The sequence below is a fragment of the Corvus hawaiiensis genome, chromosome 14, assembly GCF_020740725.1.
Source record: "Corvus hawaiiensis isolate bCorHaw1 chromosome 14, bCorHaw1.pri.cur, whole genome shotgun sequence".
Classification (NCBI taxonomy): Eukaryota; Metazoa; Chordata; class Aves; order Passeriformes; family Corvidae; genus Corvus; species Corvus hawaiiensis.
The window spans coordinates 10,844,324-10,865,560 of NC_063226.1; the positions used below are offsets into that span (position 1 = coordinate 10,844,324).

Below are 21,237 nucleotides of genomic sequence, written 5' to 3' on the forward strand. Positions count from 1 at the left end.
GCTATTTTTGAAACACAGTTATCTATTTTATAAAACAAATCCAGAGTCATTTAAACAAAGTTTACAGGGTATACCTTAGAAAAGGGCTCTCCAGACTATCTCTGCATCCAACAAATACAACTATGCAACAGAGCAGCAAAGCAAGTTGCTAGCTCACGACCCAAAATATTTTTGTTCACTCTGTTCTAGGGTGTTTTGGGTTTGGTGCGTTTTGTTTGTTTTAGTTTTCATACAATCGCATGGAGGCAAGAGTCTTACATAATTTCAAAGGACATCCAGTCTCTAAATTTGTACATGTCTTTCTAAGAAGAAATATGAAATAATGTGGGTAGACTTGCAAGCGTGGGTGGGAAGAACAACAGATTCAACAAGCATGAATCTGACTCTCTGCTCTCAAAGCATCTTCCCAAAATGTCAGATCAGATAGATGTTACATGAAGGAGTATTTAAACTACTTTCTCTGAACTCAGAAGAAAACAGAAAATGAACACATCGTTTAAAATCATTACGATAAGAAATAGACAAGTAAACCAACCTTCTTGGCTGTTTGGGGTGGGCTTTTTGCCATGTTTGCCACATTGCTACTTGATTTCCTGACAGACAGCGTAATTCATAAATTTTACAAATGAAGGCAAAGACCTTGACTATGATTCATTTATTCCAAGAACAGCTGGGATAATGGAAGCATTTTTCTGAACATTACACACAACTTCTGTGTCCTCTACAGGTTGTCCTCTATAGAACACAATACTTTGTTAAAACTGCTCAGTCAACAGAAAGGATATAATAAATTTTAAAATTCTTGGCAATACCTAAAAGTACACATTCAACATGCCTAGTGTGGCTATAAGCAGTTATTTCCTCTACCTGATTTTCAATATCTAATGAGCAGTTCTCTATATCACACACATAAACTCAGAAGCTCACCACCTGAAGCTCTTCTACAGAAAAGATTTTCACTATTTCTCTTCCACATTTGCTGTTATGCATGGACAGAAACCTGCACATGTGACTACAGCATTAAAAACTGCAAATTCCACACTATAAAAATTCACCAGAATGTAACTGTTACAATTCTAGTCTTAAACATTAACTTGGTTGTGTATGATTCCATGTGAATAAAGACAAGCAGATTATATTAATCCTATATGGGTTTTGGCTTATATCTAAAAAACAATGACAAAAAAAAAAGTGATATGGGTTTTGTTTGTTTGTGGGGGCTTGGGGATTTTTGTTTGTTTCGTTCTTGTTAAACAGCACCTTTCTAATCTACAGCTTAACAGTTCTGGAGGGCTGAGCACCCTCTCCTTTCTGCAGAAGGTGACATTCAGGAGCTGTGTTTGGCAGAAGTTCCAAAGCAAGTCAGCAATAAGACCTGGCAATAAGGCACCTATCCCCTGAATTCCAACCCTGTGACATTCACCAAGAGGGAAAGAGCACTCCTAGAGCGACCACAAATTATGCCTTTGTCACTGGCTTTGTAGCACTTCAGCATTTATCTTCACACAACAAAAACCTGTCTTTATAAGACAAAGTGAAACTGCAACAGTGCTTAAGCTCTGTGTTAACCGTAATACACACAGAGCAAAACCCAAGCATTGCATCATATACCCTGCAACAAAATTTTAAAGTATTCAGAATGTAGCTTCTGTTGCTGGGGCTGTAAAATTAAGGTTCAGAAATAACTCTGCCATTCACACCCAGAACAGACGGGAAATGCACTGAATGTCCAACTGAATTCCCAACAAAACCACAGTCAGTAGATCTGTCTTGTTTGGACACTTACCAAAGGCATTATTTACATTCATTAACATAGATCTACTAAGCACTATAATTAACTCAATAGTAATGAATGTAAACATATTGATTTTTCTACTTTAAGTACAGCGTATCACAATTAAGCATACTATCAAAGGAGAAAGTTAGTTCACTTTCTAATTAATTCTATTGTTCTGATAAACAGAAATCATTAAACAAGAAGTGCAGCAGTACCATTTTTAACCAGACTTTTAGAAAGTTAGGAAACAAAAATTAAAAGAAGTTAAAACTACAGTAACGTAGTGAGAATTCACAACAAGCTGCTCTAAATGTGGATGTTAAAACCACCTTCAACACACACTTGGTCTGGAGAGGATTGAACATCATAGTAGTAAGAACAAGAGAATGTTGGGAGTTGAATGTGAAATGAATATTAACACTGCAAGAGGAAGGCAGAGGAGCTGCCTGACTTTCTGCAACCTCTGGGAAGCAGTGGCCTGTAGTTCAGAAAAAGGTGCCAGAGGTTAATTAGTTGCTATCACAAAGTAGGTTCAATCAGAAATTTCTTTCTAACCGCATGTTGATTCTTTAACGTTTCAACAGCATAGTTTTTTCCTAGAGGCTGTAACCAAACATGCTCTTCTCATGACTCCAAGTTAATCCTCCAAGTGCTTCCAACTGGTATTTTTGTAGTGATGAAAATGGAGTGGGCATTATATGGATATTAATATGCTTTAACTTTCCAGCAAATACTGACAGATTTAACTGGCTGGAGTTACAACATGATTCACAGAGGCAAATTGCTTTCTAAACCACTTAGCAATTGTTAACCTGTTAAAACGGTTCAGAGGCATCCAGGCGACCCAAGATAAGCAAAGATCTGTGAAAACTGTGACAAATTTTATTCTCAACTAGAATATTCTAATTATGGAGTCGCCATTTTTTAGAGTTTAGTGGCACAAATGAAATAAACCAATATTCTGTTATGTTTTCTTCAGAAGTAGTTGAGTTCATTCTGATGCAACAGAAACAAGGCAACTAAGAGTATTATTAAGGATTTGTTCATTTCCATCAGTAATCCATTCATGTTTCTCAGACTATTGTAGGGACTCTTTGAAAACAAAGTAAGGACATCAGCCTACAGCTACAGATATTTTAGAGTGCATGTTCTCCAATTTATTTAAAACCCAGTCTTTACATAACTCAGTAAAAGCTTTGCCAAAGCCATACTGGCCAGAGAGTGAGTTCTTAATTTGGTGAAGCTCAATAGCTCATTTTTGAAAGGACTATAACCTTATTTTCTCTGTCAAATTACTTCTCAATGAACCATGACCACAGGTGTTCTGGTCACTGGTAAAATGGCTTCTGATGCAATCACCCCTGGCATTTGCCAGGACACTGGTATTTATCAGGTAATAAGGACAGAGATTTCAATGTCAGATTATTCTTATTGCAAGCCAAATCTTTATGATTTTACAACCTATCAAAAAAAACCCTGGTTTTTTGTACAGGGCATGTACAGGGCTATCCTGTGCATGCACCTATGCATGCAAGTCGCTAATGAACCTATTAATTAAAAGGCCACTAAATACAAAAAAACTCTCATTTACTATTAAAAATAGAACAATTTTTTACTTTATATGCTTAATCAGCCAAAAATTATTTTAGTAAACTCAGTCTCAAAAAAAAAAAAAAATTATTGACTATATTGCTATCTTCCCACTATGAACAGATGTTCCAACTTCATGAGTAATGAATTCAGGAATTTCCCAACAAAGCACCTGGCCACCTTGGAGCTCAGTAAGCAGAACTGATGTGGCAGCATTGTATTAAAGAAAATCTCATAATATGTTTTTAAGAAATCCAAATATTAATATAAAGTAGATGAAAAAAATATGCAATCATGGTATTTCACATTTCCATTCCATATCTCCTACTCATACAATTTCAGGAAATCCTTTACTCAGGTGAAGAAGTTACTTTTATACTTGTCCTTGCCTAAAATAGCATCTCTTCCTTTTACTACTATTTTTTATCAAGAATTTCTAATTTAATTCTTTTATGGTATCGGCAACACAGTAAAACTAACCAGTTTTATCTTTGGCTGATGGTTTTTTATTGCAAAAAAGCTTCTATAGGAAACACAAATTCATATTTTAAAATAGATCTACAATTCCAGCTACCAAAGAAAAGAAAGAGAAAAGTCATTTTTGTTGCAGTAGGTTGACAAAGCAAGTTAACTCCTCTTCACAGACCAACCAATAGGTTCAAACTTCAGTTCTTGCTTTGGGGCACACAGGTACTGACACCACTGCTGCTTAAGAGCCAAATGTAGGATAAACACAAGAACAACACTGGAAGGCAAGACCTAAATTGCTTTGCGTGGATCATCTCTGTGACACACACAGTGCATTAGGAGTGGGAATCATGCCTTTTTTTCCTTTATCACTATGACCAGTTGTCCTACGCTATCAGCTTCAGATGTCACTGTTTTTACTGGACAGTTTAAAGACCATATTTTTATTAGATGAACTTGAGGCTTCTGCCGAAACTAAAAACACTTTGTATTTGTCAGGCTACTGAATTTCTTTAAAATGCTATTTAATTCTGTTCACTTGAAAGGGGCCACCACAACCAGAAGTTTACAAACCTTCTGCCTCAAGTAAATTATCACTGCATTGTAACTACTGTGAATGCAATCTCCTAAAACAGCTGTGGCAGCTAGTGCCGAATACTGCTCATTTTGGGCAATGCTCTGATGTTTATATTTTGATACTTCATTTTTTACACCTGATCTTTTTCATACATTAGAAGGGCAGCAGTAACAGCAGAACATTTAAAAACATTCGTTTAGTAACTTCATACTGAGCTCTTCTAAATCTCTGCTCCAGGAGAAAGGCACAAAATAAAACTTACTGTTACTTAAATTAAAAAGCAAAGAGATGCCACATTTTCCACCTTTCCTCCAAACTGAGGGTGCTCTGTAAAAGGAGAAAATAAAAACAGGCTCTATATAATAGACCAAAGCAGTGAGAAGTGGGTTTTTACTTTTACAAGGCTCTGGCTAATGGAAGCAGGAGATGAGGATACAGGACTTGCAAATCCCCCAAAATCAGCAGAGAAGGACAAAGGTCATTTCTAGGCACACACTGATGAGCAGAGGCAGGCAGGCAGTGCACCAGCTTTACCTGCTGTTCTGACACAGTTACAGCATGAGATGCATTGCAGTGACCAGATGAAAAAGGTGAAGGGAAAGTCAGTACAGAAGCAATGTAGCCTGAGCAACTCTGCCAGCACCATCACCAAAGGCAGCAAGGCCACAAGGTGAACAACAAACACAACTTCACCTGAAGGACAGGGACACTGACCCATGCTCAACCACAGTCAGGCTCCAGGTAACTGACTGAAGCTATTTCTAGAAGCAAAGTTTTGGAGACTAGTACTTAAATGTCAAGCCTTAACCTTTCCTTTTTGTGCTTTTTTTTTTTTTTTAATACAGTCAAGTCTCTTTGGACTTCAACATACAACCACCATACTGAGAAAAAGTTTGCGCCCAAGCACACAAGCCCACATCCACAGAAATGATGAGAGCTACTATAAACACTCAGATGATTGAATACATTGTTACTGTTCCCAGCACCAGTGGATCTCAATGGAAAGTAGGAGAACACAGAAACAAAGATACTCCCAACATCACTTAAACCTTTTTGTATCACCTTCTAGTAATGCCACACTGTTACCAAAGCCAGCACAAGATCAGTTGCCACAAAGCCAGAAGAGGAGGACTGAGCAACATCATCAACTGCTTTGGTATGTTTTCTCGAGAATATGCAAACAGAAAATATTCTCTTCAAAATTCCTTCTTAAACAACTAAACAATCACAGGTCTCAAGCTGTTTGCAGCATAATTACAGCCCACTGGTTAATTCAAATTTGTTTTCCACAGAAATAAAGCAGTATTTGGCTCAGTCAGTGCTATAAAGCTATTGTTCCTTACAGCATTCAATCTCTCTGGGAGCCTTAGTATCACATCCACATTTATCTGTTTGACAAAGGGTTTGCATTCATTGAACCATTAGTAGTGTGAAAAACGAGGTTCACTCTCCTGTTAGAATTTAAAGAGTTTAATATAAAGACAATAAGAGACACATAAAATAAAGCAAAGGGATAATGGCCGGGTGCCTTGGCACTCTGCCAAGAGCACGCCTGATGCCCGAGGTGAGTCCTTTTTATACCATTTTTACTGTCTGTTCTCTATTCATATTAAAACTTTTCTAGGAATTGATCTGCATGGCCACTCCTTGGGGCCGCCTTTTTAGAGCGTGCGTAGTCTTCGGCCTTGTGGTTTTATTTCTTTTGATTCTTGGGGTTGGGCCCGCTAGGTAAGAGTCGATGGTAGGGTGGATCTCTTAATTCTCCAGACAGTCAGGGCTGATTGCAGCTTTGGGCCTCTTTGCCCCCTGGGCAGAGCGGTGATAGCGGCTCTCGGACCCTCCTGGCCGCCCGTTCTCCGGGCAGAGCAGCCTTTGGGCCCTTTTGTTCCCCGGACAAAGTGTTGATCAGCAGCTCCTTGGGCCTCATCCTCTGCTCTCTTGGAGGTTACCTTACTTGCTCACACTTGCTAACATTCTTGCTAAAACGAGAGAAAACTACATCCACACAGCAAAAAGCATTTCTAACATCATATAATATCTACTTTAATACTTTGCAAGAAGCCAATACTATATGTTTATAACAGTAGCTTAAATTTGCGGGCTCACATTGTTTAATGATGCCAAATTAGAAACAGTTCTCTAATGACTTTTTGCTAAAGTTGGCATTTGTCTATTGATTCCTACTGTTAGAAACAGAAAAAGCAAAGGAAATACACATTTTGTAGCTTTTCTACATAAGGAGAACTATTTTATTCCCTTAATGTTGAAAAAGGTAAAATACAATAGCCAGAGGTTTCATAGTTTAGGCTGGACTAACACTGCACCTATTTTCTGCTCTTTATATTTGGTCTTAAGTGCTCAAAAGTTAAGAATTTTGACTAGGCAGCTTAATACTTCCTGAGTATTACAAAACACTTACAAAAACCATTCTGCATGCACCAGCAGATTACAGTTGTACCTTATGTGTCCTTGGTTTTCACACACAAGTCAGTAAGTTAACAGAATGGCTCCTTAGAGACAAATCTAAGTCTAAAGAGGCACCTGCACATTCAATATTTGGTCATAGAATATACATCCCACTGTATTCCTGTAACTAAACTACGAACTACTCCCTCCAAGAGTGTTGGAGGGTTTTTCCCTACATACTGGTCAGAATAATTCTGATACCTTAAAAGTCAGTAAGATTCTGACATTAGGGTTTGTGTTCTTCTCTACCATTTATCTTGCTCTGTTACTTCTCACAGATGTTTTAGCATTCCTTTATTGCAGTCTGCTGGAGAGGGTGTAGAGGGCCATTAATTACTTTCAATTGTAAAATATTCTTCCCCTATATGATAAAGCATTTAGATCTATGCATGCCAGATGAGGGCATGTGACTTGTTCATGCCATGAAAAAACACATTTTTGCAATTTAGATGTTGTTACAATCTTTGTCACTGCTGGACAAAATATTACAGCAATAATATAATGTGCACTTCCACTTCAGTGTGATAGCTACACATTATTACACTAAAATTCCCATTATTACCATTTAGAACAAGCAACTATTATTTTAAAACCCAAATATTCACCAAGCACTTTTTGAAAATCCATAGGTAGCCCCACCCAAATGTTAACAGAAAATACTAGAAAAGTAAGTGAGTAGAATGTGACTGGACAACAAGTTTTTTTTCACAGTAACAAAGAAATAATGGCAAAAATAACAAACTGGCAGAACTAACATGCTGGCAGAACAGGCTGAGTAATAATTCTAGATAATTCAATAAAGATGTTTTACCATGTCACAACACAATGCCAATATTGCAACATCACGCTGTATAAGGAGAAGTGTGTCAATCTGGGGATCTGTTAGCTACATCATCCCGTATAAGATCTCCCCAGAAAAAACATGAGCCCCAGGAGGCTCCATGACAAACAAGTTGGAGGTTTTTCCTCATTTTTATCAGTTTACTACAGCAACGAAATTTCACATTTCAAACTTAGAATAATCTCTTGAAATAACCATTACATAAAGAGCAGAAGAAAGATCAACAGGCACAAAGGAGAACTCCTGTTGGGGTTTTAGTTTAGTCCTAGGTTGTTTTTTTTTTTTTCTGTTAAAGGAATTTCCTTTCCCCCCCCCCCCCCCCCATACATGTTGCTAAGGGAACAAATCGCTGATACTTAAGAAAACAAAGAGCTACCCACTGAGGGTGGGGTGTGCCTGGCTATTCCTTTTGTTTCACCTGGGTGTGGGGTCAGTTCGCTCTCTGCGTCGGAGAGAGAGAGGAGTCTGCTTGCTTCCGCTACTTTTCTTTCTGCTGGAAACAACACCGGGATCCCAAAGCCGCCCTCCCTGCCCCGCTGGAGGCCGAGCTGTGGCCGCCCTGCCCCGCTGTTGCTTCGAGCCTTCGCTGCGTTGTAGCCGTGCTCGCCCTGCCTGCCCAGACCTCCGGGGGGTTCTCTGTTTGGATACATCTCGTCTGTCCTCCGGGATTTGTGCTCATCTCTGCCGCTCCAGCCTGCCGTTCCAGCCTGCTGTTCCCGAAGCTCCAGCCGGACACCGGGGCCAGCTGCCCAGCGGTTTGTGAAGCCTTTGTTCCATCCCTTCCCGGGATCCCAGGGCACCGGTGCCGCGGGTTTCCCGAGCTCGCTCCGGAGCGCCCCCTGCAGCCGCGGGGGAACCATCGCACCTGCCCTGCTCACCGGGAGCCGCCAGCGCCCCTGCCGGCTGCGAGCGGAACTGCACCCGAGGGGAAAGGGCCTGACAGCCGAGAAGGCTGGGACTGGGTTTGTGATTGTTTGCTATTACTGCCATAGTTATTGTTGTTTGTTTGACTGGTTTTATACATATATATATATATATATATATATATATTTATAATAGTAAAGAACTGTTATTCCTATTTCCCACATCTTTGCCTAAAGGCCCTTGATTTCAAAATTTTAATAACTCGGAGGGAAAGGGGTTACATCTGCCACTTCAAGGGAGGCTTCTGCCTTCCTTAGCAGACACCTACCTGTCTTTCAAAACCAAGACAACTCCATACACAAAATTTCTGGGATTAAAAGCAGTCTCCTACTAGTAAGATACAAGCCCCCTTTACTCCCCACTCATTCAATTAATCTGTTTGCATGTACTGTCAGATCAGTTTAAAAAATATTTGAGGTGAGCTGCACATGGACTTTCAACATGTTGAAATTTGAAATATCTAGGAAGCAATGTCATAAAATGGAAATCTTGCCCAAGACAGGTGAGTGTGAATATTGTGTAGTCTGCCAAATGCTCAGGAGCCCAACAAAAGGGCTCATTTACCAAAAATGACCATTGAAGGCAGCAGACATGCACAGGGTAGTCTCACCGAAGAGAACTAATACAGGTAGTCTGATGAATTACGCACACACACCTTTTCCCATTTAAGTATATATCACTGTATAGCATAAATTCAATTGTAGAGCAAATCAGATAGTTGGAAGAAGACACAAAAGCATTAACCTATATAACCATATAAGCAGCTAAAACTAATGCTGCTTACTCCAGAATACTGAGAATTTATTCTACTTTCCTGCACAGTACCTGATTTCCATTAGAGCAAAGCATTTCCGATCAGAAAAATTTCACAACCACGTGACTCAGGACAGACAGACTGTGTTGCAAACCCTTTAATAGCAATATATTTGGAATACCACATCTGTTTATTTCTCCTAACATTTGTCAGTTATTTATGAAAACACATGCAAAGGATAGCTGCCATTTAATATCAACACACTATTCCATGTAAAAGGATAGAAGGCACTAAGATTACAAATTGATTATACTGAATTAAGATTTATTTTATTTTACTTATCTTTAAAATTGGCATGCAGCTGACTAAAACCACTTAATTCAACATTTAAATTTTTAAAAAGCAGCTAAGAATATTCTTGCATGACACAACATTAATAGAACAATCCTCTGTAAAGTGTTTTTGCAAATAGTATTCTTGCATTATTGAATTTTTTGTAGATGCTCATCATAGCACTTAAATCTCCTGAGTTTCCACAAACATTGTTTCCATTTGTGTTAATGGAAGATGCGCACAGTTTTTTTTAAAAAAAATATGACATTACTGGTGTGAATAAGAAAGAATTCTCTTAGTTCTTAATGTATGAGATGCCGTGCCCCATGAACAATAATTGGGACTCATGTTCCTTTATGCCTCAAAACTGTTAAATACAATTCAGAACTGTTCCTCACCCCCACTATAGTAGTGCTTTAATTCTTAACCTCTGCTTATGTCAGTCCCTGTTGCTTTTTTGTTTTTAACATTTGGCAACCATGTTAAATAACAGCTATGATGGCATGGAACACCACTTTTTCAAGTGTTATTCACTTTCTGTGTTACTCACTTTGTCCTTGCCTCTTACTCGCTTGCTGACACTGTCCACATGATATATGAAGTCACCTAGGTCTCTCTCCACATAGGCAACGCAACCACAAATATGAATATGATTTGACTAATGGTGCATAAACTTGCTGTAACAGCTTTCCCAATGTTTGGCAAAAGTCATCTATATTCTAAATCCCAGCAACATAATTGCCGTGAAAGAAAATGCAGCCTGACAAAGGTGTATGCATGTACCTACAGCTGCACATTCCTAACTCATGCACTAAGCCAGCTACACTACACCTACACATACTGGTACATGCCAGTGTTCCAATTCTAATAGTGCCTAATTTCACCTATGCAATGTCACTGGATCTCTCCAGTTTGGGGGAAAGTTCAAGCTACTCTGGATCAGTTTCACCAGAAGACAGGGAATGTGTGCATTCCCCCTCAGCGGAACCCTTCACCCTCTGAATAATGCGAAGAGTTCCCTCTTGCAGTCAGGATGTCCTGAAAATATCCCTACTAAATAACTGGTGGTATACAAAGCCACCAGGCAAGAGGCAGCAAGTCCCTGCTGCTCCTTCCCATTGCCAGGAAAGGGGTACTAGACCGGGCAAACCAAACAGACTTCCCAGTAACAGAACCACATCCTCACCTACAAATTCATCACACCTCAGCTTTTGCAGGTCCTTTATTTCAGGTACTACCCTTCCACAAGTTCCCCCCAGCACAGAACTCTCCAAGACGAGCTCCTCACACTCCTTTTTCCAGATCACCAACTACCACAAACTTTCCAAGCAGAGACTGAGCTAAGCCACCCCAGCTGCACAGCTGCAAGACAGTAAACATTTTGCAGCAGCACTTAGTACATAGGTGCTTCATCCAAGAAGCCAAACCTGCTCACAACCACCAGTCTCAGCATTTTGAGACAGGGAAACTAAGGCACAGTTCAGCTATTGGGTACACAGACCAAAAAAACTCTAATAAAATATATGTGACCTGATCATCAGGTTACTCTCTAGATAAGTTGCCTGTAAATCATAAGCAGGGTGAAGCCTTTAAAGCTAAGGTCAACTTTACTAGAGAAACCTGAAAAACTGGAATTTCATTTTAAATACAAGAAAAAAAACCAAGCACTTTTAAGACCTCTCTACTTTGCATTCCAAACTACATTAAACCCCCTATTTTGTAAGATGGAGATGTCAAGTATTTAAGGGATTAAAAGCTCAATCATTCCTTTGCATACCCTAGATCCAAAATACCTAGTATTGAAGTGCTCATCTGTGAATTCTAGAGTTTTATGGCCATTTATTTTACATCAATATGTGTTCCATGTCACACACCACTTTATTCCTCAATCCTTTACTCAAAACATAAGCCCTTTGCTAGTGTGCAGAGTACTACTTATGACAGAAAATTTATAAATATGAATATGAAAAACATCAGATTATATAAAACAGTAGTAAATTTACTGTTATCTCTGCAATGAAGGTAATTAATCCCATAACCTATTTTACTGGTCAACCTAAATTACAAGGGATTTTTTAATTAGTTGATTTATATTGCCTAATCAAGTAGGTGCCATTTTGTAACATTTCTCATTCTTTACAATAATATATATGAATAATTTTAACGTGAGATATACGAGTCCTCCTAATGTCAGGTCTGTGTACCAGTGAAGAAGTGTCTTCATAAACATTGAGATACACTGACTCATTATCAAGAGAAGATTAAGGCTGCTGAGCACATATTTCTCATACTCCAGATAAGCTCAGCATCATATAGTTTAAGCATGATCAATAAACCTGTTCATACTTTCAACACACTGAGATAATCAGCCACACAATCCCCATCACAAAGGCTGGAGCATTCTCAGGGCTAAGATTAGCACTTTAAAGGCGACACACAAAAGAAATGCACCGTTTCGGCAGCAGAGACATCAGACCGGGCTAGTTCTGATTTTTCTTGTATTTAAGAGTACTACAGTTTAAAAACAACAGCATAAGATAAAACAATGACTACACTGTTTCCCTGAAATAGGTTCAAATGTCTCACAACTCTTATCATAATGACACTTTCCTTATATTTAAGTCATATTTTTTAACAACTCAGAATAGGTGGAAATACCTTCTCTTTTGGTAGCCTTAAGTATATTTGAAGCTTCCGGTAAAAAGACTGAAGCACACCCACATCTTGTCATAAGATTAGTTAATCTTAAATGTGAGCGTGCCCAGTACAGGTTTTTTACAACCAGGTTTGTTCCCTCAGCCTTTCTCCCTGAGAACAATAGTGACCATGCACATGGCACTGGATTCTTTCAGCCCCACCAGTAACAATGCCATGCTCAGCAACAACAACAAAAAAGACATTTAGAGGACCTGTGCACCTCTCTCTTACAGCATGTACCTACTGTAGCTGAAACAAAAGCCTATCTGCAAGCAGACAATGCAAGCTTAAAACTACTAATATTGTAGGTATTAGGCTGGAATACTATTGAAAAGTAGCAGCCTTTACAGCAATTTCCAGATAGAAAAGTCACCTACACTGCTACCTGTGCATTTTAAAGCAACTCTTCCTCCTTTTGAAAGAGCTGCTTCCTTAAATAACGGCAGAAGGAATTCAGTACCCTGTGCTTAGTAGTTTTATTTCAGAGAAGGAAAAAAAAGCCACCTGTATATGCTAACACAAAACTCACAGCAACAATAGGTGAACAAAAGCTGCATCAGGATTTGGCAAGACAAAGGCATATTGTGAAGCTACTTTACACTGACAACCTGTATAACTACGTAAGTATTCAGATATGAATGATTCAAATTTATGTTTTAAGATTTTAGTGTAACTTTTTATGAAAACATTCAATTTGTATTAAGGCTAAGACTTCAAAGAATAAAACAAGACCAAAGCAGTATGATTTCATCTCTACAAGAACTCACATGAACAGAAATGCAGTACAATACAGCAGGTGATTTCAAGCTCAATTTCCAAATGAAATAGTCAGGAGGAGGAAATGTTCACATACACACTATAAAGAAAGCCTGCCAGCCTCAAAGCTTAACTTGTCAATTCAAGATCAACTCTACAAATTAACACCACCACAAACTTCTCAAATGAACATACAGAATATCATTATGAATATGGCTTAATCTGCACAATTTCTCTACGTTTCAACAAAAAGAGAAGACTTGACACAACATCCATAATAAAAATGGGAGGGGGGGGGGCGCATCTACATAGCAAACAAGATAAAATTCTGAGTGCCAATGTCATTTAATATGTAACAGGGTATTTTGCCACAGGGTAGTCTCACAAAAAACATTCCCACCTTATTATCCTCATTTCTCTCACTTACATGTATGCTGGAGAAAGTGGCGATGACCTGGATGTTTTAAGCACAGGAACTGGGAATTTCCAGATAGCAGGAGAGCTCGTTTTCCATTTCAATGGCATGTTGTCACCACGGTACTACAATAACAGTAAACAGCGTTTCCATAACAGACTACCAACTAGGACTTCCATTCCACACACTACTGACACAGCAGTGGCTGCTGCTAAGAACAAGGAAATGATTCTGCCAATGCCTCTAAACCGATGCTTCCAATCTGTAAAACAGGGCTGTAAGGCATCTCCTTTTAAATCCTGCTGTCCCCTAAAGCAATATGATGATTCTATCCTTCTAACTCAACAATAGTGCCACCTCGTTAGGGAAGCACTGACTGCAGTATATGCTAAGAAAAAAAATACTGCACTCTGCACACCAGCACAATGCAGCTTTATTTAATAAAAGCAGCTAATTTTTAAAGAACTGTTTCTGGTGCTATTGTTCTACCCTAACAGGGACACTGCAGCACTGTACTATATTCTCTTCCTATTAACCTCATTTCTGACCAATAGAAGCAGAAACAAAAAAAATGGGTTTCATATGAAAATGAAACAACATACCTACTCAGAATACACTTGTCATCCTCTGAAAATTCTTCTTTTGAGCTGCAACAATATAAATGGGATATAAATCTCAGCATAGCCTTAGGCCACGGCTAATAGAGATCAGTAGCTAAATTCAGCAGCCTGTTTTCCTCCTGTGCAAGCTCTGACCAAACAATACAAGAATGCCATTATGGAAAAAACCCATTGCAAAAATCAGTCCTTCTAATCCATAGCTAAGAAGACAAAATAAAGCAGAAATCACTGCAGGTTTTCATGCTCTTCTAATAGCTTCTGGTTCAGGATGCTCTCATTTTCCCATTCTCATTTCCAATGAGGAAGAGCAAAATCTCATGCATTTTACAACATGATATGGGAACACAAATATCACTCTGTCTTCTGCAGTAGAGAAGCAGAGACTAGCAGGCTGTTAACAGCAGTCTTTGTAGGAACGCTATCAACAATCTAATTCTCAACGCCCCCCCCCGCCCCCAGCAGCTCCCAAATTGCCTCCAGAACTGATGAAGCAGATGGTCACGCAGGTCCCCATCACGGACCACTCAGCAACTCAGGGCTCTGCTTGGTGACCTCCTGGGGCTGACGACAGTGGGGAGCAGGGAAGGCAAACTATTAAAAAGGGAATAGGGAATTTAATAGCGTCTTATGCAGAAGCAGAGCAGGTTTCTAGGGAAAAGAAGGCAAAAATTCAGCTATATTGATCACCTTACAGGAAAAACATAAATCACCTCTAATGTATTGCCACAGCACAAAAAATCAACACTAAGATATTTAGTCTACAGATTTCAGAATAGTCTCTGTACAGCATGACAATTTTTCTACTCATCAGGACAGCTTAATCCTCTCATTAAAAAGTCAACACCCTATCACACTACTTAGCAATAAAGAATTGAACCAGGACAGGAGCTATTTCTACAAATTACTATAAATTTAATCATTCTAGTAACATTTAACAACACTCTGAGAGGGTTTTTGTAACAATGAAACATACAATGTAAAGTTCAATTTTGGGCTGAAATAACCAGGGAATAATTGCTGATCCTGATCACCATTACTGAAAATGTTTGCCCAAAATACTTTTGGGCTTCTGAAGCCGTTACCAAAACCAAAGGCAAGGAACTAAAATAACCCAGCAGAACCCCACTCAAAACCAGATGCACTCCTTGGACAAACAATCGAGGGCCTCTCTCCTACTTCTCTGAAGTTCTAAATTACAAATGAGTGGCATTAAGCCAGGCAACAAATTTCACAGGAACTGCTACTGGGATGCTGAAGAGACATCACTGTGTATGACAACAGAGTTTATATGCTATGACTATTAAGAAACACTAGTCCTGCAAAAACAACCATGCAGTTTTAGCACAGTCATACTTTTAGCAAAATAATTCAAGCATTTACATGCAAACAGACACACTTGGCTACACACATGGTCAATACTGTGTCCATTCTCACACAGACACACCACCAGACTACTACATCATGCCAGCTCTGCACTGAAGGCCTAGAAGTCAGGTTGAAAGACGTCAGATAACCGCTATTATAATCACAAAATAAAAAAAATCATGAGTTTGCATTCATACACTCAACTTTGCTTTTACATTCACCATTATACAGAAAGTGTCTTAAGATACAATAAGCAAAGTTACTCCCTTCCTCACACCAAGTGCAGCCAGTACAACCAACTGGTAACTGCTTGTAAAGTCTCTTACTGCTCTGCAACCTCCAAGGAGATTGCCACATGTTTTATTTATTAAGAGCAGCATGACTAATACGAAAAAAAAAAAAGAATGAGGCTAAAGACAATCAATGGACCCCTTTTTCAGAAGTAACTCCTGAAATACCCTTCTGATTTGTAAAATAAAATCCAACTCGAGCCACAAAGTCATTCCCAAGTATTGACTGACATTTATGTCAATCCACACAGGCACAGAAATCAGAGTTACTTCTCACTTTTGACCCAAAGATCATTCACCCTAGAGGGCAGCATGAGTCCTCAAGTATCTGCTCTCCTTTGTGTGCTTCTGGTCTCACTTATTTTTCCACTTACTCTACAAGCAACATAAATAAAACCTGTGCAGAAAAACCAGTAACAGTAAACATTTTTTTGAAAGTACAGGAATCCCAAGCACTGCCAACCAAATCCCCTCCTGAAGTCCAGCACAAACTACTCCACCAAACAGCCCATGTACAAAATCCAGAATTGAAGAAAGTAGCAGTGGCAGATACTCTAAAAATAGGGAAATGCTAGTCACTTGCTAAAGAACAACCATGTGAGAAATGAATCACCTATCCACACACAACGAGAAAAAACAAAAATCAAATCCCATTTTCTTCCTGACAGTCACAGATTAGTTGCATATTCACAAGGAAAATACTATTATTATGTATTTTATGCTTTCCATAAACTAAGACAACAGACAATCACAGTATATAATTCGGATATTTTAATTAAGACTTCAAAATAACAGTTTAGCTGCGCATTTTAAAATACAGGAAAAGTAATCTGATCTCCTGAAGTGCATTGCACCCAATGAATATACATTTTGTGTTCTCATATTACATAGCTTTGTCACTCATCTTCAAATGAACTGGTCCTGAGCGCCAAAAGCAGAATTACAGCTGTGTGCAGAATCCTCCTTGTTGAGAAAACAGTTATTCCCAGACAAGTGCTCTGAAAACACACCAACTTGGCACACAAACTGGAGATGTGCTTTAGGTTTAAAACTCCTAAATGCTTAAAATCCCATGATAACTGCACAGATTAAACATCCTTTTGAGACCATTCAAAGGACTTGGTCTCTGTAGTTTTCTCACAAGCAAGTTCAAATTCAAAATCAAAAGCATCTACTATTTATAACTTGCTTAAAGTTATATCCTACTTATTATCCAAGTCTCCCACACATCTTTTACTCTGTGTACAAAAGATGAGAAAGTGTTTGGGTTTCAAGCAACTAATTCCATGCTCGTGTTTCCAAAGCTGCACTGAGCACAGATGAAGTAACTGACAGAGTACCAAGCACTTCTGCACAAAACTTGGCCATAAAGGAAAGGAACAGGTGGCATAAGAAGAAAGAAGTAAATAATGCCACCAAAGGCAAGATCCCAAGGTGCCATTTTACAGACCTGAGATGTTAAGCAAGGACAGAAGCTACTGACTGGGGCTGAACAGCAGTGCAGCTCTGTCCACAAAGAGAAGAATCACTGAAAAATGCTTGTGTTAAGAGAGGAAAGCATTTCCTAACCTTCTTCCTCCATCCCTGCATCTAAATCCTGCTTCACTATTGAGCAACAAGCAAAATTTGCCCCAAAGGAGAAGAGCAGGCACACAGCATCACACACAGCAAGCACATGACCAAATCACATGCAGTGCCCCCCTTGCCAGGGCACTGATCACAGCATCTTTTCTTCTGCAAGCTCTCCCCAATCTTCAAGGCAGGAATGCAGCTAAAACCATGTCCCTTGTGACTCTCTTCCTTTTCTGAGGATATCCTCTTCCTTCCTTTGTGCAACTTGAATGCTAAGCTGCTACCACATTTTGTCATACATACCAACTGTCAACATGCTGTCCTCTTACAGCCCACTGTGTTCACATTTCTGGGGCATCTGTACTTCCAACAAAACTTTTAAACCATCTCTGCATTTCCCATAAGACTTCCCTTCACAGTTGTTCAAGCAGAAGAAAAAGGCACAGGCAGAAAGCTGTATCAGAGCCCAGGCAACATAAAACTGCACTAGTCTGAAAGTCTTTATTCTTAGCCTTTGAATGCCACTTGAATTTTTGTACAAAAACTAAGCAGAATAGAAGTCAACTTCTAGAGATGCCACTGGATTTTCATTAGTTTGCACAAATAATGAGTTTAACTTTTTCTCCTCAGTTCTTAAACTGTTAAAAACAAAACTGAAAAAAATACTTGCTCATTCAAGTGATTTGCTGCAGTTAAAAAAATTGCTGTTCCACTTAAACAGGCTACTTGCCTCTCTCCTTTTATTAATCTCTTAAGTGTCAGAGGAACCGAAAGCACTAGGTAAAAAGTAGGGTTATGCTATATTAGCACTTTCTAAAGTCTTCCAAACCCTTTCTAGCATGACCTGAAAAGTCTTCTCTCTTCCAGAACCTCAGGCTTCTTTAGATTTACAGAAAGAAAAACAGTCAAAGCTACAGTGACGGTATGATGTACATCTCCCATTTTCATCTAGAAATGTAGACAACTGAAAGGTCTAAATATATGTGTCACAAACTATTTTCTATTAATATAGTGTTTGTATAAGAAAAGATGCCAAACTGAACAACAAGAAAAATAACTTAAAATGATAGTGGTAAGACCAGTAAACATATTCAAAATTTTGAGATTCTTTTCCCCAACACCTGTGTTCTAAAAATTCATTGATACAAAAGCATGTTTCCACTTCAAAATACACATTTGTTATAGGGTAAAATCCTTGTTTTATGATATTAGCACTAGCAAAGCTTGCTCCAAACTAAAGGCAGAAAATCAGTTTCACATTGGGAGGAACTGCTCTCATCTTTTCTGTATCTTCAAATCACTAGCCTGCTGAGCTGATGCATCCTACACTACATAAGACCATTTTGACACAGAATAAAATAAAGCAGAACCCCCAAAATCCAGTAAAAAATTCCCAAAGCCATGGAGCTCAAATGCAATAATTATTTCAATACCAAAATCATTTTAGCAATTTATGGCTGCAAAGGCACAAGTCTAGAAACTGAAGAGGAGCAAATAAGGATGTATAACATTTCTCTACAGGTTCCCTAAAAATCTGTGTGATAATTTAATTGGCTTCCTAATTCAGCTCTTTCCACTTCACATGGGTGCTTCTCATGCCTCTACCTCTGGCTTTTCAGTCTATTAAACTGCAGCTGTTCCAATTACTGGAAGAGAATAATTAAAAGATGGTGTTGACAGTACTTGCCCTAGATATGAGCCAGTTAATTAATATAAGTTCTTTAACCATATATTGTCAAAATATTCACACCAAAATTCATATGAAGGAAAAACAAATATCTGCTAAGGAGGAATCCAAAGTTTCGAAACCACTGCAGTCACATTTGCAGTCCTGGCACAGCAACACTGTAACATTCCCCAAATACTGAAGTACAGAAGAAGATTGGCAATGTGCACCTGGTAACACTTTTACTGAAATGGCAACTTTTGTAGAAACATCAAATAAGTATCTTACTAAGAAACAGTCTTTCAATTATTTTTTTTAATATTTCATTAAGAAGTTAGCTTTAAAACCGCTACAGACAGTTCTGACAATTATGCCTGTACTTTGACTTGCTACCTACTGTGCTGTCTCAAAGAAGTTTTTTTTATAACTGGGGATAAAAAAAGCCTTCAGACACCAGGTGTAAGTTACAGCATCTCTTAGAAGCAGTTGCACTGTAGACATCACAATGCATGTGGCCTCATAAATGGATCAGAGATGCTTACAAAGTAGTTACTATCAAATATATTTAATTCTTTTAAACTGGGCTGACTGCTCATGGAACAAGGAACAATCATCAATCATAAATCATAAAGAAGTGAGATAAACCAGGTTTGCAGCCAACCCCTCCTGCTGTCAAAATGCTGTAAACAGTGCAGGTTCCGGTCTCTATAGCAATATGTGGGGCCATTTCTCAAATGGGGAAAAAAATCCCCAAATCTTTAAATATTAAGTTAAGCAGTCAGGGCATGTGCTACGCATTCAACAAGAACTGCTACAGTTTTCTATCCACTCACTCAGCATTTTTTCCTGTATAAATGAGGAAATTGCTGCAGTAACATTTTAGGATGCATCATTTCAGTCAAAATTATTATACATAAATATACATATGCCTACTATATATATGTATAGTAGGCATATGTATATTTATGTATAATAATTTTACAGACCTGAGAGATATATATAGCGTGTATATAGCATGTGTATATATATATACACACACATACACACACACAATATATAGACATACATTATTTTTATATATATTTGACAAATACACATTTACCCTGCATCTGATGCAGCCACTTCCCCTTCCCTTCCAGACACCTCAGATAGGAGAGGTTCAAATTCTCACATGATTTTGAGGCTACCAAAGTAAGTACATGTTCTTCAACAAACCAAAGAGGCTGAGAAGGAATCATGTTGAGAAATTAGTTTCTCCATTTCACATATTCTTCAAATGTCCATAACCCTGGTCTTTGCATCACTCATAACTGAAAAAAAAAAAAAAAATTTGAAAAAAAGTTTGAAACTTCTGAAATTATTCAGCAACAGCAAACATTCAAAAAAACTCAGGCCATTTCCTATAAGGTCACAATCAACTATTTTTAAAACCTTTAAAGTTTTAAAGTTTTACATTTAAGTAAAATAATTTTGCTTAAATCTTAAGTCAGGTTCCCAAAAACTTGCAGGAAAAGGGAGACAAGCAATGAACAAACTTAGTCCCTGCAGTATTCACAGTTTTAATATTTGGAAGCATTAATATATTAAAATATTAAAGCCTGTCTCAGGTATATTTGGTAACTACACACAGTCTCAGAAATATTTCCAATCTATTCTGAAGTGTGTGTTTCTTACCATGAAAGTGGGTTTTATTTTATGCCACTTACAGATGACTTGCATTTTCTTGTGTGTATTCTTGAAGAGAGATTTTTCTAAAATTGAGGTAAGATTTGTCACTATGCACTGTTAATTACAAGCTACAGGTTATAATATTTTAAAAAATCAGCTTGGGTAAATTACTGTTACATAAAAGTTATTAGGTAAAGTAAGGCCTTAAAACACTTAGGAGGTAAAACCAAAGTGAGCTAATGAAGGTTTCCAATGTTTGATCTAAGCCCATGTACTCTACTGACAACACACCACTAAGAAGCGATGCTTTTGAATTAGCACCAATTTATTCAGAGAACTTGGCTCATCTTCCCCAGGTGATTATATTTAAAAAATCAACACAGAAACATGAATGCACAGTTACAGCAGCCAGACTGACCCTGCTGAAGATAATTGTCTGAAGCAACAGTTATTTTTAT

General features: G+C 38.3%; 1 protein-coding gene across 9 annotated transcripts in view; it reads right to left on the reverse strand.

The window, feature by feature from the left end:
- KLHL13 (kelch like family member 13) overlaps positions 1 to 21,237 on the reverse strand; it is an 86,557-nt gene that overhangs the window by 25,654 nt on the left and 39,666 nt on the right. The window contains exons 1-2 of one of the 9 annotated variants that reach the window (XM_048318501.1): positions 14,201 to 14,289; positions 13,611 to 13,723 (exon numbers count right to left, since the gene is read on the reverse strand). The exons of 4 other annotated variants lie outside the window; for them this stretch is intronic. In XM_048318501.1, coding sequence (XP_048174458.1) covers positions 13,611 to 13,708 — 98 coding nt within the window. In that variant the 5' untranslated portion in view covers positions 13,709 to 13,723; positions 14,201 to 14,289. Of the gene's footprint in view, positions 1 to 4,674; positions 4,727 to 13,610; positions 13,987 to 14,200; positions 14,611 to 20,213; positions 20,313 to 21,237 lie in introns of those variants that run through there. 4 more of the 9 variants (XM_048318508.1, XM_048318503.1, XM_048318502.1 and 1 more) reach the window with 4 other exon arrangements.